The sequence below is a fragment of the Lynx canadensis genome, chromosome A3 (genome assembly GCF_007474595.2).
Source record: "Lynx canadensis isolate LIC74 chromosome A3, mLynCan4.pri.v2, whole genome shotgun sequence".
Classification (NCBI taxonomy): Eukaryota; Metazoa; Chordata; class Mammalia; order Carnivora; family Felidae; genus Lynx; species Lynx canadensis.
The window spans coordinates 82,317,424-82,343,122 of record NC_044305.1 but is presented as its reverse complement, the minus strand read 5'-3'; the positions used below and the strand labels follow the sequence as shown (position 1 = coordinate 82,343,122).

The 25,699-nt window shown below is 36.9% G+C and overlaps 1 protein-coding gene across 1 annotated transcript in view; it reads right to left on the bottom strand.

The window, feature by feature from the left end:
• ACTR2 (actin related protein 2) overlaps nucleotides 1–25,699 on the bottom strand; it is a 38,835-nt gene that overhangs the window by 5,824 nt on the left and 7,312 nt on the right. The window contains exons 2-8 of the mRNA XM_030310717.2: nucleotides 24,274–24,384; nucleotides 18,804–19,019; nucleotides 14,736–14,808; nucleotides 10,831–10,967; nucleotides 8,849–8,998; nucleotides 4,651–4,796; nucleotides 886–1,018 (exon numbers count right to left, since the gene is read on the bottom strand). Of these exons, the coding sequence (XP_030166577.1) occupies nucleotides 886–1,018; nucleotides 4,651–4,796; nucleotides 8,849–8,998; nucleotides 10,831–10,967; nucleotides 14,736–14,808; nucleotides 18,804–19,019; nucleotides 24,274–24,384 (966 nt within the window). The remainder of the gene's footprint in view (nucleotides 1–885; nucleotides 1,019–4,650; nucleotides 4,797–8,848; nucleotides 8,999–10,830; nucleotides 10,968–14,735; nucleotides 14,809–18,803; nucleotides 19,020–24,273; nucleotides 24,385–25,699) is intronic.

Below are 25,699 nucleotides of genomic sequence, written 5' to 3'. Positions count from 1 at the left end.
TATGCAAGAAACAGCCAGAAAAATAGCCTAGAATCAGAAATGAGACAGTCCAAGGGTAGCACTGAAGGCTGGTTACATATCCAAAAAGGTAAAAAAAAAAACAAACTCAAAACCCCCAAAGAGGCATTTCTCTCTCCATAGTACAGCAGTCCCCTCTTATCTGCGGTTTTGTCTTCTGTGGTTTGCTACCCATGGTCTGGAAGCAGATGATTCTCTCTCTGACCTATCACTACATTCACAAGGCCTACGTAGAACACCTCGCTTGATCTCCTCACGCAGGCAATTTGTCATCTCACATCATCACAGAAGACTGAGTGTAGTACAAGAAGATATTTTGAGAGAGAGACCACATTCCTATAACTTTTATCCCAGTATATTGTTATAACTGTCCTATTTTATTATCGTCGTTTTTTACTGTGCCTAATTTAGAAAGTAAACTTTATCACAGGCATTCACGTATAGGAAAAAGTCGTATACGTGGGATCCAGTACTATCTGCGGTTTCAGGCGTCCACTGGGGGCCTTCAAACGTATCCCCCGCAGAAAAGGGGGGACTCCTATAAGGCAGGTTCTTCCCGTGCATTTAGAGGCACCCTGACTCCAGGCTGTTACAGATGTATCAGAACATTTGGCCCTGGATCTCACTGCTTCCAGCCACTGACTCAGAGGCGACCAGGTAGGTGAGGTGACCAGGTAGCACAAGAATTCTGAAAGAGAGTTTACCTCGAACCATTCACTTCCTCTTATCTCTTCAAGGCTTCAAGTGACTGTATTAATAATTAGTTTAGGAAGACTTCATGCTCCCTCTGGTGGTTGTCAAGATTCACAAGCTACTTTACAGGGTTTTAAAAGTATGTTAACAGCTGGATTATTGATTGATACTTACAGAAAGTTTTTCCACATCTCCCTTTAAAACTCGTTCTAAGTAAAGCTGTTTAAGTTCTCGTTCCAACCGTGACGGCAGTCCAGGGTACATAGTAGAACCTCCAGAAAGCACAATGTGCTTATAGAATTCAGATCTAGAAGGACACAAAAGGTATTCATTTGGGGTTTCAGATGGGGAAAATAGTCTCTCAGAGCTCCTTTCTGTCTGTCAGCTTCAGGGGACTGCTGGGAGAATTAAATAAAATCCAACATGGAAATCACAGGGCTGAATGTTTGCTATTAATACTGTTATAACAAACCCTCTCTACATGTAAAATAATTATAATTTTAATGAGAATACTTCTAAAGCACTTGACACAGGTTCCTGCAAATGTAACCGAACCTTTTAATAACGACCACAGTTCACATTACAAACTTTCATATTCGGACTGTGTTATCACAGTGCTTCCCCGGAGCCACTGTGTGATGTGGTTGTTTACTATAATTAACCATTTTCTACTATGATTTCAGTTCTTGCTTTTCAATGTTTACATTTGCCTTTTGTAGTTTTCCCTTTTGTTCCTTTGCCTTGAGACTGTCCGCTGTTATTTTTGGTTAGACTGATGTGTTTTGCTTCATATAGCAGTCCTCTCTTCCTTGAATATGCTGCTCTTATCATACCGATAATCAAATCTAAAATAACTGCTATGTACTAAAAGTGATTTAACCAAGTGAGGGTCTGAGGAACTCTTTTCATTGTAAAGTTAGTTCAGGAGCTGAGTCTCATTTATTTTGGCCTCATTCAAACTGGCTTCTAGGTTCTCAGTGGAAGAAATTCTCAATTTGTTAACCCCAGCTTCTAGAAGAGTGGTATTTTCTATCTACCTGCAGAAGTATTCACGTGAACGTAGCCTATGCCAAGCAGTTGAGGTGACATGTACCCACTAGTGTTTACATGAACACTTTCAAAATGCAGAACACACAACAGCTGAGTTGTGCCACTTCCTAATGCCAGCTCCGTCGAAAGGTACCGAACCTGAGTCCAGGGCTTCAGGCATGCCAACGCCTGAATCACCACTGAGAGGCATACACTTTTAAATGCAATTTTACTATCAGTGATCATTAAATCAAGGGACAAAAACGTCTACCTAATCCCTACTAAGAGAATTTACTCCCTACTCCAAGTCTAGATTTCTGATCGTCTTCCATCAAATTTATAGCTTGTTATAAGCCAACTGCGATTTTTATTAATTTCCTTTATTATCCTGCTCCTCAGCCATCCCACAAAAATTAGTTTGGTGGTTATTTAATGCTGAGTTAAAAAGACAAGTAAGCAAACACCTGCTTTACAAAATGCTTCTGAGTGAATTCCTCTATAACCTAGCTATATAGGAGGGCTTTCCAAATATGACTCAAATCAATTCTAGATGCAATATAAGATATGAATTTATTTAATAACTACGTAAAAACAAATTTCTGCATAGCCAAAAACACCATAAGCAAGAGACAAATGGAAAATTAGGAGAAGTATCTGCAATAGATCACAGAACTAGCTATAATAGCAAAAGAACTTTTAAAACGTGAGGGGAAAATATTACAAAAATTCCATACACGAATAAGCAAAAGCCATGAACAATAACAACAGTCCTAAACAAAGAAAAACATGCTCAACTCCACTCTTAAGGAAAATACAAATTAAAACTACACTGAAGTATCATTTACACTCACCAGACTGGCATAAAAGTTAAAAAGTCACCACACTGTGAACAAGCTGTGGGGACACAGGTGCCCTCACCTGTTGCTGGTGGGAAGGAGAAAGGTACAACCCGCACAGTGAGGAACTGAGCAGTAACAAAACTACATGCATTTATTTACCTTTTGGCCCAACAACCCCCCTCTAGAAATTTTTTCAGAATGTTCATGCCCAACAATACAAAAATAAAGTGTACACAAGGTTATTAATTGCAGCATTATTTGCACAAATACTGGAATCTACCTAAATAACCAAGATTCACGGAATAAACGGATATGTATACACTAGAAAAAGGAAGACGATCCCTAGGAAATGGTACAGGATTGTTTAGGACATACTAAGTGAAAGAAGGGCAAAAAAGCATTTTTACTATGCTCCCTTTTGTGTAAGAAAAAATGAACATAGAAAGGATAAACCTGAAACTAATGAGACCATTTACCTATAAGAGGGAGGGGGACTAGGGTGGAGAACAAGGGGCAGGGAGAGTAATAATACTTCAAAGAATACTTTTTGTATAGTTTTGACTATATGGTAATGCTTCACCTACAAAATTAAAGAAAGGCCAGGAATATCCTGTGCCACAAAACACAACGTGCTCAAAAAGATAACAGCACATCAAAGGACGCAAGACCCTGTTTGAAGGGGCTCTGGCCAAATCAGGAACAATTTGAGCATTAAAATAAGTAAAAATGGTAATGAATTATAATCCACTGTACAAAATCGTGAGTCCACGCTGATAACAAGGAAAAGCGCTTCCTTATGCTAGAATGTCAACTAATACATATAAAAGGAATGACAGAATTAGGAAATCACCTTTTTGCAACCACAACAAAAATGCATTTAGGCATTTTAGCATCAAGATGCTAAAAGGGGTGGGGGGCAGAGTTTAATGAGGAACAGGAGATCAAGACAGTCTCAAAGTATTTTCCCACAAATTACTTAGAAATTAAGAAAGAAAAACTACAAAAACTAAACAGGAAACTTCATTAAGAGCTTAATACTAACATCACCAATAAGGAAACAACAGATCTCATATCTGGATGTGGCACCCTGAGAAGGACTCATCACTTAAGTAGTATTCTAGTCCCAAATGCATAACCTGAATCTATTCATGAGAAAAAATTCAAACTCAAGTTGAGAAAAGTTTTCTAAAATAATTGGCCTGTACTCTAAAAAGATGTCAATGTCATGAAAGACTGAAGAACTGTGCCCAAGAGACATGACAACTACATACCCTGTGTGATCCTCAACTTGATAATCTCCTGGGGAAAAGAAAAACTATATAAAGGGCATTATTGGGACAGTAGATGAAAGTGACAAATGGATGGCACATGACAGTGTATCAGTTATCAATCTCCTGAGCTCAATAACTGCACTGTGGCTATAGAAGAGAATACCTCTGTTCTCAGGAAATAAAAAGAGAATATTAAGGAGTAGAGAGGACTTATACATTCAACATACTCTCAAATGGCTCAAGAAAAAAGAGAGAATGACAGAAAGAACATGCAGAATGTTAAACTTAGTAGAATGCAAAACTGAAAAAAGAGTATACATGAGTTATCTGTATTATTCCTGAAAGTTTTCCTTAAGTTTTAAATTATTTTTTTTTATTAAAAAAAAAATTTTTTTTAACGTTTATTTATTTTTGAGACAGAGAGAGACAGAGCATGAACGGGGGAGGGTCAGAGTGAGGGAGACACAGAATCTGAAACAGGCTCCAGGCTCTGAGCTGTCAGCACAGAGCCCGATGCGGGGCTCGAACTCACGGACCGCAAGATCATGACCTGAGCCGAAGTCGGCCGCTTAACCGACTGAGCCACCCAGGCGCCCCTTTAAGTTTTAAATTATTAAAAAAAAATTTTAAGTGGTTTCTGAGACATAATGATATATATTCAACACCCAGTGCCACCCTCAAAAAATTATTTTGTCTTACCTGTTCAAAAACATGAGTGAGCTAATAGACAACTTGGCCATTTTAACTACACACATTTCATCTACTGATAAATAACTTGGAAGCCATCATTTATAATGTACCTGGTATCAATGTCAGCTGCCTGGATTGTGTTAAAAAGCAATTCAGCAACACCCACGCCCTCAACATTGATCAAGTGAGGCTGAAATAAAGCTTCTGGTGCTTCAAATCTCTCTCCCCCAACTTTGATAATGCGGCCATCTGGGAGCTAGAAACCAAGAATAACCAGGTATTAGTCAGCAAAACGTTATTAAAAAATTTCCCAGTGTTCTCTAGAACACTATTAAACACATCTGTTCTATAACCAAAATCATTACCAGCAACATATTATTCTCACAATAAATTCTTGAAAAAGAAAAAAGGTAAAATAAAATATATTTAGATAGCTGTTCTGCTTTTCAATGCAGAACATGCCATCACACCATGCTCCAACACAGCAGGAATTTCTTGGAACAACCACCAAGGCACGAGTGCATTACGTTCCTTTGCTGTGTACAGCTAAGCATAAAAAGGAAATGTTCATAAACCACTGCATTTGGATTACTGCTGGTGTCAATGCTGCTTCTCTATTGTAACACATCTGTGATTTTATGGATATTTTTACCATGTGGCATAGACACATATAGTTAAAAATGTTAATTTCTTTCACCAAATAATTACACCGTGAAACTTTACTATTTTGCCATCAAAACACTTTATATATCATGTGTAAAATTTCTGTCAAATCATTTAATCCAAAAAATGTGTTTTTTTAGTTTATTTATTTTTGAGAGAGAGAGCACGGTTAAGGGGGGAGGGGCAGAGAGAGAGAGAGAGAGAGAGAGAGAGAGAGAGAGAGAGAATCCCAAGCAGGTTCCATGGGATCCCATGAACCATGAGACCACAGCCTGAGCCAAAACCAAGAGTTAAACGCTCAACTGACTGAGCCACCTAGTCGCCCCTAGACTACTTTTATTAAGCAATTCTGTGTCCTATTTACTAGACCCTGTTAATAAATTTTATTTTATTTATTTGTTTGTTTATGAGGGAGAGAGAAGGAGAGAGAGTGCAGAGCCCGGAGTGGGGCTCAAGCTCATCTGACACAGGACTCAAGCTCACCAACTGTGAGATCATGACCTGAGCCGAAGTCAGATGCTTAAACGACCGAGCAGTCACCCTTAAAACATTTTTTTTTACATTTTATTTTTAAGTAATCTCTACACCTACATGGGGCTTGAACTCACAACCCTGAGATTAAGAGTTGCATATGCTCTACCTACCGAGCCAGTCAGGCTCCCCTCTAGCCCCCATTAAATTTTAAATAATGGATAAACATAATTTTAATTTAAGCAAATAAGATTTAAACAACAGGTCTGACATCATTACAATATAACCTTGTATAGAAAACTCTTAAGTCACATCATGTTTAACTAAATGAGAAATGTTAAGTAAAAACTTCCTCTATTTATTTTTAAAATTTTTATTTTTAAATTTTTTTTTTCAACGTTTATTTATTTTTGGGACAGAGAGAGACAGAGCATGAACGGGGGAGGCGCAGAGAGAGAGGGAGACACAGAATCGGAAGCAGGCTCCAGGCTCTGAGCCATCAGCCCAGAGCCCGACGCGGGGCTCGAACTCACGGACCGCGAGATCGTGACCTGGCTGAAGTCGGACGCTTAACCGACTGCGCCACCCAGGCGCCCCTAAAATTTTTATTTTTTAGTAAACTCTATGCCCAATGTGTGGCATGAACGCATGACCTCAACATTAGCAGACAGATTACTCTACTGACTGAACCAGCCGGGTGCCCCCCCAAAACTCCCTCTCTTAATGTCTACTTATTTTTTTTAGAGAGAGAGACAGACAGACAGACAGAGGCAGAGTATGAGTGGGGGAAAGGCAGAGAGACAGACACACACAGAATCTGAAGCAGGCTTCAGAGATCACGACCTGAGCTGAAGTCTGACGCTTAACCAACTGAGCCACCCAAGCATCCCGAAAACTCCCTCTCTTAAAACCACCTCCTACTCATTGGATTCACCTAAGTTTTAAGCATGCTTGTATATGCTGGCATTTGACCCATTTCTATAGGAGATACCAGAATTAGTTTTACATGAACATTTCTCACAGTATATTTATAATATAATACAGTAATTCTATTTAGATTCTAAAAATGACTTTTCAGTATGACAAAGTCCCACAAACCAAGCTTTTAAAACATTTACTCCATGTTTGCTATAACTGTTTACAGATATGTGCAAAAGCAATCACATTTTTCAAAACTTCCACAACTGTCTTTAAATAAATTATATCAAGTTAAACAAACAAAACAAAACCCAAAAGCAAAAAAACCCTCAAGGATACTGATTCAAACATTTACTCTTAACAAAATAAAACCATCAGGTGAGTTTAGGAACCACATGAAATCACCTAAGATATCTGGAAAAACTTTACACAGCACACTTATTGGTAAAACCTCTGTAGCTCACATTTCCAGCCTCTCTTCCAGAGGGGCTTCTTCCTGTACTCTGGCTGCTGGCCAGCGTGGGGCCACCCAGCCTGGGAACTACCTACCTCTAGATAGACTATTAAGACTGTAGGATTCTCCTCTTTTTGCACCAAATCTTATCCCATCCTTTCTCCCTCTTCACTTACTTATCAGTTTCACCAGTGTACTGGTTTTATTTGTTGTGCAAATGACAAATAAGTAAGAATTACGTATAACATGTTTGTTATAACAACATGTGTATGAACTGCACGGGTCCTCTGACACATGGATTTTTTTCGATAAATACAGTACAGGACTGTAAATGTATTTTCTCTTCCTTATGATTTTAATAACATTTTCTTTTCTCTAGCTTACTTTATCGTAAGAATACAGTATAAAATACCTATAACATACAAAATAAGTGTTAATCGACTGTTTATGTTATTGGCAAGGTCAACAGCAGACTATTAGTAAAGTTTTGGGGAAGTCGAAAGTTATACACACTGTATGGGGGGGGGGGGTTGGTGCCCCAAGCCCCTGTGCTGTTCAAGAGTCAACTGTAGATGTTTTTGTAACCCACCTCAAATTCTTTGACAAAGGAGGGGAGAAATTAACAAAACATATGTACACTTCTAGTTCCCTCATCCTTTGTCTCAGGCCACTTTCTTCCTTCCCAACAAGTCAGGTAGATGAAAAATTATACATCTAGAGGAACTGTCAAAAAAGCTTCAGAAAAGAATCCCTAGGGCAAATCGTGAGATCACTAAGTTGCTTATCAATTATTTGGATCAGTATTGTTTAAAAATCAAACAATATAATTTATAAAATTAATAATTATTTTTAAAAGGACTATTTTTTACATATTTGTGATATGTAGAGCTTACATGAATCAAATAGTTTATTTTTATTTATCTTTTTTATGAATCAAATAGTTTAAGAATACTGTACTTGCTTTTATTGCCTATTACTTGCTTTTATTTTAGTAATAACTAGATCAAAGACAAGATATGAAAGTACTTTATACCCAGATGAATATAATAGACTTAGGAGAACAACACATTTAAAATTCAGGTAGGACCAACTCCCGTGGTGTAACCTATGACTAGGTTCTAATTCTTATTAGTTACACTTTGAAGTTAACATGTGTTTTGAAGATCTCATTGTGAAAACACAAAGTCAGGAAAACACTGCCACCTAGTGAATTATTAGAGCAATATTACAGGATGAGCACTTCCCAAAGCATGCTTCGTAGAACGTTTGAGTCTCATGAAATGCTGGAATCCTGTAGTCTAATAAGGTTGAAAAACACGCAGTATGCTATATTCTCACAGGCACACACAAATTAGCACATCAAAGGCTCTGAAAAGTCCTTCAGTAAAGCGAAACACTCCCAAACTTACTGGACAATGTATACTCCACTGTAATTTTTGTGAAAATACTTAACATCTCAGGGAAATAACATTCTGTAAAGTGCATGTTGAAAATGCTATTCCAGATATTAGAATCTCAAAATAACATCTCTTATCAATTTATATCCTAAGGTAGAAAGGCTATTTATGATTCTTGCCTTATTTCACATTACATGGTATCCTAAAATAACTTAAATCAAAGATCTTATTGCAGAAAGACATTATGAGGCCACACACACACACACACACACACACACACACACATATATATATATAACAACTCAAAACAAAAATACTGATTCAAAGAAAATCTCTTTAAGCATATACCAATAGTCATGGTGTTCCATTTTAAAACCACACATTTTATACACTGGAAATACTTACTGTGTAAGATTCAACTAATACTGTGGTTTCTAAGGCCAGCTTCTGCTCTTGCTCAATATTATACCCAACATAACACAATTTTTCTTTAATCATGCGAACTGTTTCAAAGTCAGCAGAATGGTTGAAGGCGTATCCTCGCAAAAGAAGCAGCTGGTAAAAAAAAAAACCAGTAAATTGACAATCTGAATTGACTTCAACTCTGGAAAAGTGATCACTGCCCACTAAATAGCTCATGTCAATAACAAATGCAATGGACAGTGGATCCTTAGGACTCACTGAATTTTTCAGAAATGGGAAATATTACTTTCCATAAAAGGATATATATTTGTTTCACAAAGAGTAAAAGAATTATTAACAGTTCATGAATAATAAATGGGTAAAAGAGCTAAAAAAAAAAAAGCTAGTTTTAAAAAAAGACTATTGTTTGAGTACCAATGTTCAGACAGTTTTGTTAAATAATCAAGTCTTAAGTTTTAAACGTTTTTATTTTAGAGAGGGAGCAAGAACGAGAAGGGGAAAAGGGGAAAAGGGGAGAAGGGGAGAAGGGGAGAAGGGGAGAGGGAGAGGAAGAATCTTAAGCAGGCTCCACTCGGCGCAGAGCCTGACATGGGGCTCAACCCCACAACCCTGGGATGATGACCTGCGCAGAAATCGAGCTGGATGCTCAACCAACTGAGCCACCCAGGCACCCCAAAACTCTACGTATTAATACATATTATTTTAGTTCTGTACTCCCACAATCTGCCACTTGCTCAATCAATGCCATATTCATGAAATATCCCTAGGTCTTAGAAAGTTTTATCCCTAACTTCTAGTATTATATCTGACACGCATTAGATGGGCAAGAGCATTTGTGAATCACATAAATGATAAGAATTCAAGTAGCTGACAGAAAAAACCCTATACCATAATATGTAGCATAAACAAACTGGACTTTGCATATAAAAACTTTAAAAATAAGTCCCATTAGCTAATCTTTGTGAGAAAACCCTTGGAAAGTCCTCAGACAGAATTCTGGCCTAGAATGAGAGTATAATTCTCATTTACTTAATCTCATTATTACTCTAAATGAGACGAAAAGAACCCAATGTCAAGGTAAACACTTAATACGACCCATTTTATCACACAGATATCACCCTAGAATAGTTTCTCAACAGCAGCACCAATGACATTGTGGACCTTACAATTCTTTCTTGGAGGGCTGCCCCACTCATCGTAGGATGTTTAGTAGCATTCCCACACAGCTGTTAACAACCACAACATGTCTCCAGACATTGCTAAGTGTCCCTGGGGGGCAGCATCAGCCTTGGCAGAGAGCCACTGACCTGGAGAGAATATTCTAAGTAATAGAATTCTGATATAGACAGTAGACTAGACTTTTTTCTCCCAATATTAAAAAAATATATATACATGCCTCCAAATAATTGCCTTATACACTTTCTTCAGCAATGTTTATAACTAATTATACCCAGAAGTAAACTTTAATATAGTAAACACTAAAAACTGGGTTAATTCCATGAAAACTACTAAATATTAAAGTCTGGTGCAACGGGGCCCTGTTTTTAAACAAATATCATTAATTTGCGATCACTGTATTTTCTGGGGAAGGACAAGAAAAGGCAACCCAATCAGGATTATGGCTTTAACATATACCTGTCAAAGAAAGGTTTTATGGCAGAAAAGCCTGCCTCTATTGTTCAAGGAGGTTTTAAGGTCTCTTCTATCTTTGAAATACCTCACTGCCCAGTCCCTGGGAATAGCAAACATAATTATGTAATGATGTGTTCTATTCTCATTACTATACCGGAGAGCATGTGTGTAAATCTTACTTGGATTTTTATACGAATACTGGGGTAAATGTGTCACTCCTCCAGTGGTACAGAAGATCTGCTATGGTCCTGAGATGATATATTCAAATATTGTGTTAAGTCACTAAACACAAACTACAAAAGCTAATTTCTACAATACCTTCTTTTGCTTACCTTGATAAGGTATCTGGTAATATCCCTCCCTGCAATATCTAGTCTCCTGGTAAGGTGAGGGAGAGAAAAGCCTTCATACACTGGACAAATGTGAGTCACACCATCTCCAGAGTCCACCACTACTCCAGTTAATAAACCTGTGTGAAAACCATGAAGTTTTAAATAAAAAGCCAGACCAGAAAAAATCAAAGCCAGCAAATTTCAAAAATTAGCAGAGAAGCCAAACTAGAAACTTCCCCAACCAGAATGGTCTAGAAGCCAGCATTTCTTTATTGTTTGCTATTCTGCAGCTTACTTCTAGTATCTGGACACTAAAGTGAGTATTCTCACACATGTCTCTTGTGAGAGAGACTCTTAGTCTAACTATGTGCCATCCCAGGAGATGGGAAGAAACAGACTCTGAGACCAAGGAATGTCTCTTAAAGCTCAGTACAATTCTTCTTCTTTCCAATTTAATCTTCATCCCCAAATTCCCTTCAAGTGCAATTTTCTAAAGCATCATGGTAACTTTTATGAAAACCATTGTGAGGGATAAATACTACACAAGTTGATAGTGAAGCTTATTGAAAATAATGTACTTATTATTTTTGTCATATATTCAAAACTATGTTTTGGAAAAATTCCTATTGATAGGAATGACTACAAAAGTTACCTTCGCAGCACAAGGGTTAATACAGGAAAAAAATACATAACTTTTTCTAATTCCTATTGATAAAATTTCCTATTGATAGGAATGACTACAAAAGTTACCTTCCTTAATGCAGGAAAAAAATACATAACTTTTTCTAATTCAAATTTTCTAGTAGTTAATAGTCTAATAATGTTTTTAACAAAAAAAAATTTTTTTTTAACTCTACAGAATATGCAATGTCTATAACTTTCTTAACCATCATGTTATTTTCACATCCATGAAGAGGCTGTCTCCATTTTTTTTTTTTTGAGAGTGAGAGAGAGCAAGCACACACATGCAGGTGCACAAATAAGCAGAGGGAGACAGAGAATCTTAAGCAGGCTCCATGCCCACGGTGGAGCCTGACAGGGCTCAATCTCAGACCTGAGCCAATATTAAGAGTCAGTGGCTCAAATGACTGAGCCACCCAGGAACCTCTCCCTCTTCTTTTTAAAAAAAAAAAAAAATTTTTTTTTTACATTTATTTATTTTTGAGACAGAGAGAGATAGAGCATGAACGGGGGAGGGTCAGAGAGAGAGGGAGACACAGAATCTGAAACAGGCTCCAGGCTCTGAGCTTTCAGCACAGAGCCCGACGCGGGGCTCGAACTCACGGACCGCGAGATCATGACCTGAGCCGAAGTCGGCCGCTCCACTGACTGAGCCACCCAGGCACCCCTCCCTCTTCCTTTTTTTAAAAAATGTCTATTTATTTATTTTGAGAGTGAGAGAGAGCTAGCAGGGAAGGGAGAGAGAGGGAGAGAGAGACAGAGAGAGAGAGAATCCCAAGCAGGCTCAATGCTGTCAGCGCAGATCTCGCAAACCATGAGATCACGACCTGAGTTGAAATCAAGAGTCAGATGCTTAACCAACTGAGCCGCACAGGTGCCCAATCCCTCTTTCTTAATACAAACTTGAATGTACTATAATATTTCATCATAATGATTTGTCTTTGAATACATTTACTTAATCTACCTCCTTTGGAGGCTCATATAATGTCTCTCCTTGATTGATGGTGGACATAAATCTTCATAAAAAGGTTCATAAAAACCATTTAGTACCTTTTAATGCTGCATTCCTTTCAACAAGAAACTTCTCATTGAAAAAAAAGAGGAATCCACATCATTAATTCAAAAATACTCCCAGTAATATCAACTAAAGCAGGGATTTACATTATATTTTACAAACAGACCTTCTCATGCAACTTCTACTTATTTTCTCCCACTCCCACCAGGTTACACACTAGCCTTTCCCTGTATAATCTGATCCATTTTCAGTGCCCCCCTCTTTTTCACTGGATTACTCATTCCTTCCACTTCAATTCCTATGGATTCTTTAAGGTTCAATCTAGTTCATACCTTTTCATTTACACCTTTCCTGACAATTCTAACCTCCAGATCCCCTAATTCCCTTTATTCTCCTCAGTCCTGTGTGTGCGCCGTACAGTCAAACATAGCTTCCTAACCCACTGTGTCAATTCTCTTGTTCAAAACCCTTCCACAGCGCTGAATGCTTCTTCCTACCTTTGCTTTTGTAACTGACAGCACTAGCTACCTTCAAGGAGAATTTTATTGGAGTTCTTTTGCTCATTACTAGATTATCATTTCTCAAACTAAGGAATCAACAGTTAAACAAAAATGGTTAAATATTAGGAATTAAGTGAGGGTATCTTCTCATTGGATGCAAATAAATTTATGAATATCGCTAGAAAAATCCATTAAGGTCAATTGTATTTATTCAAATATAGTTCAAACAAAAATTCATTTCAGCAGAACTGTCCCATCCTCACCCCCTAAATGAAACTATTATCACCAGTTTTGAAGCTTAGATTCAAAATTTTTAATATCTACTTTTTCCAAGGTATTTTCTAAAATAATTTCTAAAATTTATTTTTCTAAAAATGAAATAAAATTACCTGGATACAAACGCTCCTTGTAAAGTAGCAAGTAATTTTTAATTCCTTCCTCAAAGGAAAAATTATTCACAGCTGGACTGTAATCATCTTAAGATCAAGAAGACCGGGGTGCCTGGGCGGCTCAGTAGGTTGAGCATCCGACTTCGGCTTAGGTCATGATCTCACAGTCTGTGAGTTCGAGCCCCACGTCAGGCTCTGTGCTGACAGCTTGGAGCCTGAAGCCTGCTTCAGATTCTGTCTCCCTCTCTCTCTGCCCCTCCCCTGCTTGCACTCTGTCTCTCAAAAATAGATAAACGTTAAAAAAAAAAAAAAAAAAGGTCAAGAAGACCACATCCAGCTTACTCACTGCTATATACTCTGCACTAAACAGAGTACAAGGTACATTCCACTTGGTGAATGAACAAAGCTTCTTTAAAAATTTAATTCCCCTAAGTAAGTATTTTCTAAGAATCTCTATGTAGTACTAAAGATGGTTTAATAAGCCAGTATGTATTTTTACAAGGTGATTTTTACTAAATATATATAAAATAGGATGGCGCTCCACGATATTAAAAAGAGTTTTCTAAGTACTATGTCACATACACTGCTAACTATTAAGGCTGGAGACTTAGCTCAGGTGTCCCTTCCTTCAGAAACCTTCTCTGACATGCTGAATCAAAATGATCTGTTTCAATATCTTTGCCCCCATTAGATTCCATATTCTATGAGGGCATCTTTACATTTCAAGTACCTAAGAGACTGTGTGGCACATATCTGACAGCCCCATAAGTTCTTCATAAGACCATCAGAACATCAGAATGTAAAGAGCTCTCCCCACATGGCCAATTTTTATTCTCAATAGAAAGGAAGGCAGTTACTATCGGCAGCACCAAGAAAACATATAAGTTAGGAAGACACTGCCAAATGTCTACCTTCTCCTTTGTATTTCATCTATCATGTATAAGGCAGGCGTGATCTTTACTAACTTTTTTGGATCTCTGTATTTTTTTTCTTTAACTCTGCCAATTCTAAGGACAAATCCCATGCTCGTTTTCCACTGTACAAAAAGACGTTATTTTAATACAGTCTAAAAGAGGGAACCTCCTACTTCTTAAAAATTGAGAAGTTCTCTTCTTACCTTAGGTCTTTCATTGTTTAATGAAGAAAATAAAAATATATGTGAGATTTTATTTGACAAATTTTAGAAATTATGAAAATATTTGAATAAATCTATAATACTGTGCTTTTCTGGGATTCAAAACTTATTATAAAATCAAATTCCTGTGACATAAAATTCACTTAATGTCTGAATTGTTGTTCTAAAAATTAAGTTTCACCTACCTTGAGCATACAAAGTCAGAACCGCCTGGATAGCTACATACACACCAGAAAACTGGTAAGTTTCAAACATTACCTGAAAATGCAAAAAGAAAGAAAGAGATACTGGTATTTAGAAGTTACATAATAAATATTTATGCTTTCTTGATTGTCACAGAGTGGATTAGTTGCCAAGACAGAATCAAGGGACCTATAAGAGTCCTCCATTCTCCTCAGCTACCACCGAGCTCCAATGATGGGAACAGATTTTGGATAAATACCGAGTTCTCAAGCATTTCATAAGTGTTACAAAGCAGATTTTTTTTTTTTTTTAATTTTGAGAGAGAAAGAAAGAGCATGGGTGGGGGAGGGGCACAAAGAGAGGGAGAGAGAATCCCTCGACGTCCACCCACATTGAGCCCCTTTAACACAGGGTTCGAGCCCACAAACCGCGAGATCATGCCCTGAGCTGAAATCAAGAGTCAGGCGCTTAATGGGCTGAGCCACCCAGGTGCCCCAAAGCAAAGATTTTTGAGTGTTTTAGTCAATGGATAATTAGAGTGGAAGAAAGATTTCTGCATTTAAACAAGCCTTTCTTAATGATGTCCCTTAATGGAAATATCTTTTATTTTTAAAATTTTTATTTAGATTTTAGTTAGTTAACATACAGTGTAATACTGGTTTTAGGAGTAGAATTCAGTGATTCATCATGGAAATACCTTTTAATTCAAGGAAAAACTACAGAAATTGCTTAACTGCTGACCCTCCCTCTGATTCCTCTCCCCTAAGCTGAGCCAAGATTGTGGCTCTACCTTCAGCAGTTAAAAAAATGAAAAAAGGAAGGTAGGAAAACAGTAGGGCAGAAAGACAAAACTGTACGCAGTAATTCCTGAAGGCTGGCAGATACAGAAACTGCCTAGCTGGTACTCCCACCTTCCCAGCTTGAGCCCTGGCTGTGGCACTGCTCTCAGCTGAGCTATGATGGAGGGAGGAGCTTCCTTGTGCCCTCTCTGATCACAACCATGCTCGTTCTCTGTAGTCCAGGTGGGCTGGGAACATGCTGCAGGACTTCTTCTGTCATCTACAGTGACCACTCCTTGACTGGCATGGCTGACTACCACTCTGAAAATCTAGATACTCAGAAATTTTATAAGTCACAATGAGACTTACAGAGGATTTAAACGTTGTAACTCTGAAACACATATTCATCAATTAAGCAACTAGATGTTCTAAACATATTCTATGCCATCATCCTTTACTCCCCCTCCACAGAGAAGAAAATGGAAGCGTGAAGTTGTATTTGCATTTGTCATCTTGAAAGTCCGTTAGAATTTGTTCTTATCAGTAAGATGGTGAAAAAGTATTTCTAGTACTAAATCAACTTTCTGGATGAGATTAAAGTAGGGCATTATCAGTCACAGCCAAATTTGCACCCACAAGTAAAAAAGAATACTAAACTAAGGTGAGACCTTACAGCACAGTGAGACCAATCCCTGTCATTCTTGCAGATTAAAAAAAACCAAAAAACAAAACAAAACAAAAACCCCCAAAACTACGTGTCCTGGTCAAATAGCTAGCTAGTGGAAGAGGCATCCAGGTATAACATCATCTCCCTGACTTTTCATCTGATTTGAATGAAAACTTGGTTTTAATTCTGACATTGTGTTGCTTTCCTAAAGAGGTTCCCGTGTTTAGGAACCTTTCAGTTTAATGCAAAAATGTCTCTACTCTGATTTTACAATGCACTGCTAAAAATAAATACCAATGACACATCACTACTTATACGTCAAAAGTATTAGTAGTTATAAGCCATAAGGAAATGACATGGATTTCCTAACTAAAACCAGGATCTTAACATTTTAAAACACTTAATATGAAACTTAAATTTTTATCCAGAATTTAAAAATATTGTCTCACAACAATCTCATTTGAAATCCTTCCAAAATTTCCATCAACACCTAAACATGGTCATGGAGCAAAACAAAATATTTACAGTAAGGAGTGTCTGCAAAGCTCCTAAAACAGAAATAATTATTGCAAGTTTCTACCTCGTATATAACAAAAAACAAAGACAGTTTTTACCTCATATATAAGCAAATATAATGAAAGACAACCTTGAAAAGTTACTTATCTGAACTATGAAGGATGCAGACTTCTTGCTCTCTGTGTCTGCTCCCTCAGAGCCCTTCAATCTGCTCTCACTAGCTTCCCTCTCCTTAGTCCTTAGCCTTCTCACCAATGTTTGATCTCTCTTCCCTGGTGAATGGATTATCTATATCCTGATGACTCCCAAGTTTCTAGTCTAGCCTCAGACTTTTCTTCTGATCTTGATCTTTTTTACAGACTTCTCCTATCTGAAAGTAGAGTAATCCCATGAAACCTTTGGTGAAGCTGAAATGTTGCAAATCAAAGAAGCAATGACCGTTAATTTATATGGAAATTAATTTATGAGTGCTCCCAGATGTCAAAAATAACTTCTTTTAGGCTCTTCTGATAACTTAGGGCACATCTTGCTAATGGATGCACAAAATAAAACGAGATAAAGCACAGATGCTCACTGACACAGTTCAAAGCTAGGGCGCCTTGATGCTCAGATGCTGAGTGTGGTCCTGGGGAACCAGCATGGCAGCACCACTCTCCTGCTATGGGTGCACGCTGCCTCTCTAACAGCTTGCTGCAAAACCAATGCTGAATCCAATTTTTGCTTTTCCCTCTTTTTCACAGAAGTGAAAATCTTCAGACTTTGTTCAGTTAGCAAAAACAGGTACTAGCGTAGGTCTTTGGTAAAAGCAAAGTGGCATAACATGAACTTTTGAAAAGTGGGAGATACCTCTAATTATCTACCTGACGTTTTTGACTGGATGTCTAATGAGGGCCTACCATGTCCAAAACTGAACTCTTGATCCTTCCCCCCAAATCCTGTTTTACTTATTTCGTCTTCTCCTACCTTGGTTGATGGTACGTCATCCTCCAGGTGTCCAAGCCAAGACGTTTGAAGTGATCCCTGACTCTCCTCTCTATTACCCATATTTATTTAATGCATCAGAACATGCTTTGGCCCTACCTTCAAAACAAATACATAATCTGGCCACTTGTCATTACTTCCACTGCTATTACCCTAATCCTAACCATCATTATCTTCTGCCCAGATAACTGAAAGCCTTCAAACTGGTCTCTCTTCCACTCTTGCCTCCTTATGGTCTACTCACAACCTAGCAGCCACAGAAACCTAAATCTGAGCATGTCCCTTCTGTGTAACAGCCCTTCATTTCACTTGGAGTAAAAGAATGATTCCCTTTAAGGGCCTGCAAGGCCCTGTATGATCTGGCTCCATTACTTCTCTGACCTCATCTCCTGTTGCCCTCCCATACTGGCTTCCTTGCTGAGTCTCTAACATACCAGGCTTATTCCCATTTTAAGACCTTCACACTAGCTACTTCCTTTGCCTGGAATGCTTTCCCCTCACACATCCTGGCTGACCCCCTTACTCTTTGTTTTAATATCACCTTTTCAGGGAGGTCTACTCCCACATCCTATGAAAAATGTAATCTCCCACAGCTTCCCCACATTTACCATCTATTATTTTCTAACAAACCATTCAAATAACTCACTTTTGGGTGGGGGTGTTGTCCCCTGCCAGAATATAAGTTCCATGGCAGCAGGGTTTTGTATACTGATATATTCTACTTAGAAATAATGACTGGTTAGGTGCTCAATAAATAGGATCTGAGGGGAAACAATTATTTTTATTCCCTTGATCCTTTATTTTTTAAAAGATTTTTTATAATGTTTATTTTTGAGAGAGAGAGAGAAACAGAGAGCAAGTGGGGGAGGGGCAGAGAGAGGAGACACAGAATCTGAAGTAGGCTCCAGGCTCTGAGCTGTAAGCACAGAGCCTGATGTGGGGCTTGAACTCACAAACCGTGAAATCATGACCTGAGCCTAAGTTGGACATTCATCCGACTGAGCCACCCAGGCAGGTTCCCCATTCCCTTTATCATTAACAACAATGGTAAGAGAAAAGAAAGAGCATTTGCTTTAACATGACATCACAGAAACACATATGTACACATCCCACCTAAAAACACTTACCTCTACAATCTTCTCTCTGTTTTTTGTTGGGTTCATGGGAGGCTCTGTGAGTAAGATTTTACAATTTCTGGTATCTATGTTAAGTTTCTCGGGTCCAAATGTATAGTCCCACAGGTGTTTCATGTCATCCCAATTTCGTACTATGCCATTTTCCATAGGGTAGTTAACTTCTAACATTGAGCGTAATTCACTTGCCTCATCACCAACCATAAGATCCTAGAAAATTATAATATCAAAGCTTTAGTCCAAATTTTTGCATAAAATATCTTCAGAAAACTACATTCCCATGGTATTTTGGAAAACTTGGGAATAATTAATTTTAATTTTTCTGGCACTTTCAGATAAAGTTCTTCATTCTACAAGTTTAAAAAATCTTTTCTTTCAAGAACAATGCCTTGGAAAGTCTAATCATGAATAATAAATTTTTATGTACAACGTGGTTTAAATCAATAAATGGACCTTACCTTTAATACATATGTTTCCAAAAGGAGAGCATTAGCACAAATAAACCCCACATTTTCATATTTTGGAGGGTTTTGTATGAGGTTTCATCTGTTTCTTTTGCTCAAATGTTCAAAAAATAAGGCCTGTGATATGTGAAATAGCACATCAGGGAAAAAAAGACTTGTAGAAAAATGCTCAATGCATGCAGCACAGTTCTTCGTACTAAATATCGAAATGGTAAGGGTAAATGATACGTTTTAATGGACTATAAAGCATAATGAAAGAAGCTAAAATTAAATGATTCTTTATTATACTGTAATAATGCAGATATGCACCACATAACTTGCAAATTTCACAAATTTCTACCTGCATATACCTAAGTTAGAATTGAACTTGAGTTTCTATACATGCCTCACCAAGATCAATGAAAATTTGTAGAGCTACAAAAAAATTAAGACACAGGGAAACAATTTTTAAAAATCATCTCATGAGCAACATTTTCAATCTTAAAGTATAATACTGGAAAACTATGCAATCACACATGAAGTGGAGTACTCACAAGTCTTGTCTCCAATGAGAGCACACTTAAGATGCACTTAAGATGACCCACATTTGAAAAGTCAAATTTTGTATGTATAATAGAGCTAATGATGTCCTAGAATTTAAGCTTATTTTAGAAATCAGCTAGTCAAGATATTAAATAATCCTGATTTCTACATATACTGAATTCAACAAAAAACAAAAATCAGAAATAGCTACTATTTGCTACAATACCTTAAGTTTAAAACATGAAGAAATGAAAAAAAACATTAAAATTAACATAAAATGTCTCAAAATGAAGTTTAAATATATAGGAGTTTAAAACTTTTGAAAATAATAATTAAAAACAGGTGAGGTCTCGAAAAAAGATTTCTGGAAAATCCACTGAAAGCAACAACAAAAAGGAAAAACAAAGTTAAAGCAGATGCTAGAAATGTTCACTAAAACTTCTCTGTTGCAACTAATTTCTTATAAAGTTAATTTACCATAACTCAAATTTACCGTAACTTAAATATTAACTGTTTAAAATCATCTGATAGGAAAACCCAAAACTAAAAATCTGTATCTGTGAATTCTAGTCAATGACACACATATGTTGAATTATTTAGGGAGAAGTACATGGATACTTTGAAATACATCAAAAAATGAGATAGACTGATGGAGAGATGAATAAATATGTGATAGGTCAGTAGAGTAAATATTAATGTCAGAATCTAGGTGATGGGTATATGGGTTTCACTATAAATTCTTTCAACTTTGCTATACATTCTAAATACTTGTTAATAAAATGTTAAGGGGGAAATCTATACCTACAAGAACATACATTACTATTGACCATTAACAAATATAATACACAATTTTCTTACTTTCCTCTAGAATGTATCTTTCTACGTGTTGCACAAAATTAATTAATTAATTAGATGGCTTATATAATCATTATACATTCACAATTATAGTTCAACAAATTTAGAATAAGTCTGATCTGATTTCATCAGAATATTTACTTTTTTTCCCATGCAGGAATAGGGACTTACATATGTCTGACCCAACACCAACTCAAAATAAAAGCCTCATCTATCTACTTCTAGAACACACATACTATAAAGAATTAACTGAAAGAAACATCTGGCATTGAATATTTTACCATCCCTCTGAACAAAGAGGAGGGACAGTTAAAATGGAAAACAGGTGTTAACCGATTAAATTAGTACACATATTTGTGAGTAGTTCAAGCACCTAATTTAAAATTCATCTCTATCTAAAAATTTTAATTAAAAATATCCTAAAACATATAATCATCCCTAGAACACTTCAACTTCCAAAAACTACAAGTGCCAAGAGCTTTGTAACTTGCCCTCATACCTCAGAACCTTAGATTTTTACCACCCATCTCATCACTGGACTTCAAGCCTAAACTATCACCTACTACCTGAAAGAATAAGAAATCACAGTAACTGTCAGAGATGCTGTTTCAAAGGCATTTATATTTTATGAAAAGCAGGCAGTGTAGCTTATATTTGCCAAGAATTATTTTGAACAATGTCACCTCAAATTGGAAAACAGTGAACACACTTTAGAACCAAAGTCTCTGTCAAAGCTGCTCACAAATAGTATCAAAAACAGACAAACCTGAAAATACCTACTACTGAAGCACTTCAGGACTATCACAAAAAATATATATTAAAAGAGTGAATTGTCTGCGATGTGCCCATCTTGAGTTCAAAAGAAAAAGGAGCCACACAATGGTATTTATTTAGGGGGAAGATCTGTTGTTTATGGAAAAGTCTTACAAGACTTTCACATTTTTCTTATTTATTCTCAAGTAATGTTGTAAAATCTGCTCATCAATAAAAATGGTATAGGAAACAAGTCAATCTCTTTTCCTCCCCTTTTACTATCTATAGTTCATTTGCTTATTAAAATTTTGCCCAGTTTATTAAATACTATGCTATATGTGCTACCAAACTGGAATGCAAAAATATACAGACTATGATAGGCAATGTTCAATTTAACATTGATCAATAAAATAGATTTATCCAAATGTAACAACTTCATCCCAATTCTCTGGATCATACATATCCTAAATAAAGCTACTTGGTTTCTAATATTATGCACACCACATTCCATTTTAATTATAACATTCATCTACAAGAAACACAAGGAAAACAATTCAAAACTATGTTAGTAATTAGTTCTGGTTTGGTCCATTGTATGCAATCAGGAAAGTACAGGACTTAATTAGTTGCTACCCAGTTGAAGCAATGAAAAAGGTTAAAAATCAAAGTACTTAAAATTAAAATATGGAATCACCCCCCTCCCCAATACTACAGGGACACAAAACAACAACTACTGTCCCATCAAGCAAAAGTGGAAAACAAACAGAGAGCATGTGTGTAACCTCACTTACCATCTTTTTGTTATTCTACTTCAACAGGTCAAGAAAGGTGAAGAAAGAGAAGGTAGAAGTAAGAGTCAGAAAAGGCCTAAATAAAATCCTCACTGAAATTTTTAAACATAACAAGCAATAGAGACAAATTAGGTAGAGGTCAGATGCAGTACTATATTTTACGGAGTTAATAATTAGGGCCAAAGTAACATGGACAGTTATTACTCCTGAATGAAAATTAACTCATTAAACAATTTAAGTTTCCAGTTTTTAGTCTATCACCACATTTTAGCTAACAAAACACAAAAAGTATAAGTCAATCCACTAGGCACAGGAATTCCAAAAAGTCAAGTTTCTTTAATTCTTTACTGAATTTAAGAATCTTAAATAAGGAAAATAAATGATAACAGAAAAGGTCTAGCTGAGTAGTAGGTAGAGGGTGAGTTTAGACTGCTTTTACCAAGTGCTAGTAGTCCGGTTAAATTTGACACAGATTTCTTTTACTATTTTCTACTGGAAGAACAAATTAACTTGAGAGACTTAAAAGACTGAGCAGATTGAACAGAACTGAGCCAACAGAACACAGAATGACAAACCATACAAGCAAATGCTACTGGGGAATTCCTCAGCAAAAATGTCGTAGAATATGGGCTAGTTTCATTTCTATCACTTGGCCTTAAAAAGCAAGAAAGTGGGAGTGAAAAGATATGTAATTATTTCTGCCATGTTAGAGAATAAAAATGGTTATACATGACGTATCTTTACACCTCAAAAATGTTATTATCCATAAAGTATATAAAAAAGACATTCTTTAAAAGCCTGATACTGAATAAAAAGTGTGACTTCCAACTTCATTAAAAGAAGTTTGTCCTTATCACTATTATCAGTTAAATTTTAACTCGTTCATTTAAGATTAAATGCAATCAGAATGAAAGGCACTCACAAAAAGAGAATAAGGTATCCCCTAAATTTCCCAAAAGACCTTGAAAAAAACCATTATCATGTTGAATGTTCCAAAAATAACAAAACAGGGGCCAGAATCATTCATTATTTTAAGTCTTTAAGAATTTAACATAGAACCTGTTTCAGTTGTATTTTTATTCACTGTGTAACTCAATTCTTTAGTAACAAGGGCAGAGAGCTACCAAGTAGCTAATCTCTACTAGCTATTATCACCTTCCTAGATATCTCAAACAAATGTCCCAAAGAGGTACATCCTAATTCCTATTTCAAATGACTCATAATCTAACTGAAGTTTTGCCAGACTGTCCAGATAGGACCAACAATGCTACCTTGTTCACAATTCACTCAGTAAACAGGCCCCTAAATTTGACTGCATTGTTTATAATCAGATCCCTTAGGCCACCTGAAGAATTTAAGTCAATTGGTGACCAACTACCTTTTGATTGTTCTATTTCTTTTCTTTTTTTTTTTAAATATCGTAACTCCCACTTGATTTCCAATCCCTTGAATACAGAGAAAGGTCTTATCATCCTTAATGTCCAGTCTCTCATGTTAAGTACAGTGAGTAGGCAATGACAACTTTCCCTCCTCTCTCCTCATGGGAAGATAAATAATGCAAGGCCAAATAAAGACTTGCGGGGCTTCCTCCTGCACACTATGGAAGTCAGTTATTATATTAGTGAAAAAAGAAACCAATAAAATTGATATCCTATGTTTTCCTGACTAGCTATATTCAAAAGTAGGAAGATCAGGCCATGAGAACATGAAAAGTCTTAGGTCCCAAATAGACACTAACATATAATGAAAAATATATGGAATTGAAAGACATAAAAATATCAGGCTGATTTCTTTTAAACATACGTAACAGAACTTTGAGTCACTAATATAATATTCACATCAATATAGAAATCTTATTAAGAGTTTACTCCATTCAGAGAGTAATGGCATCAGTCATACTTAAAGTCAGATGAAATTAATTTCAGTTTTTGTGCCTTTCTTCAAGTGTTGATATAAATTAAAAATACAAGTAATTCAGTCCTCCCTCTTTGCTTTTCATGGCATCATATCTTAAAACTACTTAATTCAAAGAACCCCTCACAAGTTTTGATCCTCATTTATCAATAAATCAAATATTACCTTGATTTCAATGTTTCCCACTTTGGTGGTTGATCTGATAATAGGTCTTCCAACCAAAGCTGGGAAGATGTGTTCTGGAAAGTTAGAGCCTGCATATCCACACTTCACAAACTGGAAGAGAACAGTAAAAGTGGGTTAGTGTCGAGGTATTTACTATGTCCATTTAAAAACAGCATCTGGGGCGCCTGGGTGGCGCAGTCGGTTAAGCGTCCGACTTCAGCCAGGTCACGATCTCGCGGTCCGTGAGTTCGAGCCCCGCGTCAGGCTCCGGGCTGATGGCTCGGAGCCTGGAGCCTGTTTCCGATTCTGTGTCTCCCTCTCTCTCTGCCCCTCCCCTGTTCATGCTCTGTCTCTCTCTGTCCCAAAAATAAATAAACATTGAAAAAAAAAAAATTTTAAAAACAGCATCTGAGGGGCTCCTGGATGGCTTAGTCACTTAAGCATCCAATTTTGGCTCAAGGTCATGATCTCACAGTTTGTGGGTTCGAGCCCCGCATCTGGGTTCTGTGCTGATGGCTTAGAGCCCAGAGTCTGCTTCAGATTCTGTGTCTCCTTCTTCTCTCTGCCCCTCCCCCACACTCTCTCAAAAATAAACAAAACATTAAAAAAATTTTTTTAAATAAAGAATAAAAATAAAAAAGCATTTGAAAAATACTTTACATTTATGCAATATTTTAAACTTTTGGTGCTTTCAAATTATCCAAAGTAGTCACCCAACCTATCATCCTCCTTTTATTTCCTTTATGGCAGTGACTCCTTCCAGAGTTCATGTTTACTTGCCAGTTAACTGCTTAATTAGTGCTTAAATCTCCCAGTACAGAGAAAGTCTCAGGAAAGCAGGGAGCTTAACCTGAGCAGTTCATGGTGGAGCCCAATGACTCAAAGAGACCTCAGCACACAGTGGTCACACAAGTGGGAAATGGACAGATTCACTCAACAAATGCTAAGAATTTTTTAAAAGAGAAACGTTAGAAACTGAACAGAACTAAAGCTTCAATTCTTTTTTTTTTTTTTTTTTTTTTTTGAGAGAGAATGTGAGGGGGGAGGAGACAGAGAGAGAAGGAGAGAGAGAATCCTAAGCCGGCCATAACTGTCAGCACAAAGCCCAGTTCAGGGCTCAATCTCACAAACCACAAGACAAGGACCTGAGCTGAAATCAAGAGTCAGATGCTTAACTGACTAGCCACCAAGGTGCCCCCTAAAGCTTCAATTCTAAAGCAGGCTTTCATTCATCTCTGGCAATTCCCTTAAGCAAAATTTATCAAAATAGCGGGGGGAGGAAATGGCATCTGGACTAGCATCACGTTAACACAAACATTTATTAGGCATTTTTTATTTTTTTTTTTTAATTTTTTTTTAATTTTTTTTTTTCAACGTTTATTTATTTTTGGGACAGAGAGAGACAGAGCATGAACGGGGGAGGGGC